The following is a 3,461-nucleotide window of genomic DNA, read 5'->3' on the forward strand; positions in this document are numbered from 1 at the left end:
AACACACACATTCATACACACACAGACAAACACACACACATATACATAACACAAAAATTAATAGATGTATAGGGCGAAAGAAAAGTTCTGACATACATGCAGACGAACATCCACACACAATGTATCTACCTTTAGCCATAGTGACCCCGTCCTCACAACAGCCATGCTCGGAGACACTGCACCCTCCGTACGGGTTCTCTGCACAGCCCAGGTTGTTCTCTCCCCTGGCTGCGGACACGCCGTCATTACAGCAGCCGAAACGGGTACCTGAGACAAATAAAAAGTTATAAGGGGTACCCATTGCGGATGAGATCGGGTCGGGTCGGGGGCGATCGCCCCACTTGTCGCCTGAAAACAAACGAGGCGACGAGTCGGGCACGATCGGCTTGTGCCACTATAGCCGCTTTGCACCCTCAATCTGGCTAGTAAACTGCCCCGACCAGACCCGATCCCCCAATGGACACCTCGTATACGCGGATAGATTTAGCGACTGGCGTCTGTGATGTAGCGGTTAGGCGCTTCGCTTTTTTTCATGCAGGAGACTTGAGTTCGATGCGAGAGTGGGAAGACGTTTTCATCGAGTATGTCGGTCTTTCTGTTGGGATGTTATATCCTTCTTGGTACAGGTTGGTCATGATAGGTAAGGTCTGAAGCCAGCCTCCTAAATGATCGAAATTGTGTTTACAGAGGCGTATAAACACTTACAATTTAAGAATATCTTTAGGTTTAAGGCCCTTTTAAACACTTCTAGGCGATTTACGAAGCGGGACTTTTGAATTTAATGCCCATCTCGAATAACTGGAATACTTGGAAGTGTCATCTCTGGCTCAAACGTTGACGTTTAATGACCAGCCACAGATCTTGGTCTTCATTAGACTGCCTAATGGGTTAAGGCCTTTGAAGACCCCAGAAAGCAACCTGAGGACGCTTTGTTCAAATCTGTCACTCAGGGCTAACCAAGGTTTCCCATTGTTTGCTTGCTTTTGTTTGAGTGTTGAAGCATAATTTCATCTGATACGGCTTATTGTGAATGGAGTATTAAGCACGAATGTAGTGTCTTCAGTGGAGAGTAACTTTATCTTGAGTAAACAATAGAATAAGACTAAGGGAACTATAATAGGCCTTTCCCTCAAATCCCAACTGTGCAACGCAAAGAGGTAGACAACGAGGAAACCTGTCTAAAATTACCAAAACATGACTATTTCAACATTAATACACAGCAAACTCTAATAATTTTACAGATGAAAAAAGTGTGTTTAGTCTAAGGATCTAAAGCTTTACTTAACTTGCAACAGTGACATGACAAATTTTCCCCTGTAGTTTTCAAATCAATTGGCACGCTCTTCAGGGAGCCTCTCGTCAAAGGGTAATGTAAGATTTTGCTAGGTTATTTTCTCTCTTTTTTGCGGGTTTTTCCGGGGGAGGGGGGGCGGGGCGGCAATATAACGTTATGATTCACATACAAAAGAAAACGTGTTGAAAAATCAGAGTATTATTTTCTTTAAAAACAGTAACGTTGTATACAATTGAAATGATGATATTATAGTTAACCTGCACATCCACCGATCAGACGTTTCTCAGGGCATCCTTCTTTTTCCGGTCCTCTGGCGGAAGTGACTCCATCTTCACAACAGCCGTGCCTGGTGCCTGCACAACCACCGACCAGCCGTTTCTCAGGACAGCCCTCTTTTTCCGGTCCTCTAGCGGAAGTGACGCCATCTTCACAACAGCCGTGTCTGGTGCCTGCACATCCACCAACCAGACGACGCTCAGGGCATCCTTCTTTTTCTGGTCCTCTCGCAGAAGTGACGCCATCTTCACAACAGCCGTGTCTGGTGCCTGCACATCCACCAACCAGACGACGCTCAGGACAGCCCTCTTTTTCCGGTCCCCTAGCGGAAGTGACTCCATCTTCACAACAGCCGTGTCTAGTGCCCGCACAACCACCGACCAGACGTTTTTCAGGGCATCCTTCTTTTTCTGGCCCTCTCGCAGAAGTGACGCCATCTTCACAACAGCCATGTCTGGGGAAAGGAAGCAGAGGATTGTTGTTTTTTGTTGTTTGGTTTTATTTTTTAATTTTTTTTTACAGGTTTAAAGTCTTTATCAACACGGTAAGGTCAGAACTCATTTCCGATTTGACGAGGGTCAAGAAGCCTGGCGGTTTAAAGAATGTTTACTATTTAGAAAAGTACAGATTGAGCTAATAGCACAGATTGATTTAGACACAAAAACTAATCAAATTCTAAATTAACGTATGGGGTCACATACGACGTTTCATTTAAACCAACAAATTATTTTACACGTCATGCATACTATGCACTATTTCCCGAGGTAAAAAAACAAAACAAACTTACTAAGAGATATGCTCGTGTGTTTGACTTTTGTTCTCAGACTAGACACCTCCGTAGGAGGAAAGAAAGGATGAGAGAAGGAACAAGAGGAGAAGTACGAGGGGAGGAGAGAGAGACGAGGACGGGTAAGTTTGTTCTGGTAAACGTGTTACGGCACCTGCAGCACGAATGGTGGTCATGTAACTTAAGTACCGAAGATTAGAGATGTTATTAGAGAGTAACCTACGAAGAAAAAAAAGGTGGAGAGATAAAGACGATACATGTTTACTGGAAAGAAGGAGCAAACCACATCAGAGCCCTCCCCTACCCCATCCCACCACTCATTGGACGAAGAAGATGACGGGGAAAAGGAGGACGACGAAAACTACAAACGACGGCATAAAGGAGGAGGAAGAAAAGACGGAGCTTTATCTCAAATAACGCGATTTTTTATTGTCTCATGTCATACCTGGTTCCGGCACATCCACCAATCAGATTCTTCTCAGGGCAGCCATCTTTGTTGGGGCCCCTGGCATAAGACCTCCCGTCGGCACAGCAGCCGTACTGGCTTCCTTCACATGTCAGACTGGACCCCTCAGGCTTGATGGCTGGAAAAGCAAGAGGCAGAAAGAAACCTTTAGGCTTTTCCATTGACAAAAGAGGCAGAGGTAGAGAGTCGTTATGGACAGGTGAGACTGTCAATAATTGCACAGGAGGCAAAAAGGCTGGATTAGTACATGACAATGACGTTGTATTGTAAATGTTTGTACCGTGGAAACCGTATATAACAGGCCCGGTAATAACAGGGATCCGGTAATAACGAATTTTTTAAATCCCCGTTTTTTCCTACTCTTTGTCTTTATTAAAAGTTATCGGCAATAACAGGGCCCCATCTGAGCCCAGTCGGTTATAGCAGGGACAAAGGCTCGTCAACAATGTAGAGGTTTCACGCTCCCATCGGAACAAGTTGGGAAGTGGACTGCTCCAACATTATTTGTAAGTGCCAACACAGACTGAGATAGATATTCGTCTTACTAGGAAGAGGGAGATGCATTATAAACATACTCTACGGAATCAAACTAAAGGGGTGTGTGTGTATGTGTGTGTGTGTGTGTGTGTGTGTGTGTG

General features: G+C 44.8%; 1 protein-coding gene across 1 annotated transcript in view; it reads right to left on the reverse strand.

Annotated features, from left to right (window-relative positions):
- The window catches only part of LOC101850775 (papilin), a gene marked incomplete in the record, with an annotated part of 262,220 nt that overhangs the window by 37,328 nt on the left and 221,431 nt on the right, over window positions 1–3,461 (reverse strand). Inside the window, 3 exon segments of the mRNA XM_013091086.2 lie at window positions 130–267; window positions 1,552–2,024; window positions 2,803–2,941. Of these exon segments, the coding sequence (XP_012946540.1) occupies window positions 130–267; window positions 1,552–2,024; window positions 2,803–2,941 (750 nt within the window).

Source organism: Aplysia californica, unplaced genomic scaffold (assembly GCF_000002075.1).
Source record: "Aplysia californica isolate F4 #8 unplaced genomic scaffold, AplCal3.0 scaffold00029, whole genome shotgun sequence".
Lineage (NCBI taxonomy): Eukaryota > Metazoa > Mollusca > Gastropoda > Aplysiida > Aplysiidae > Aplysia > Aplysia californica.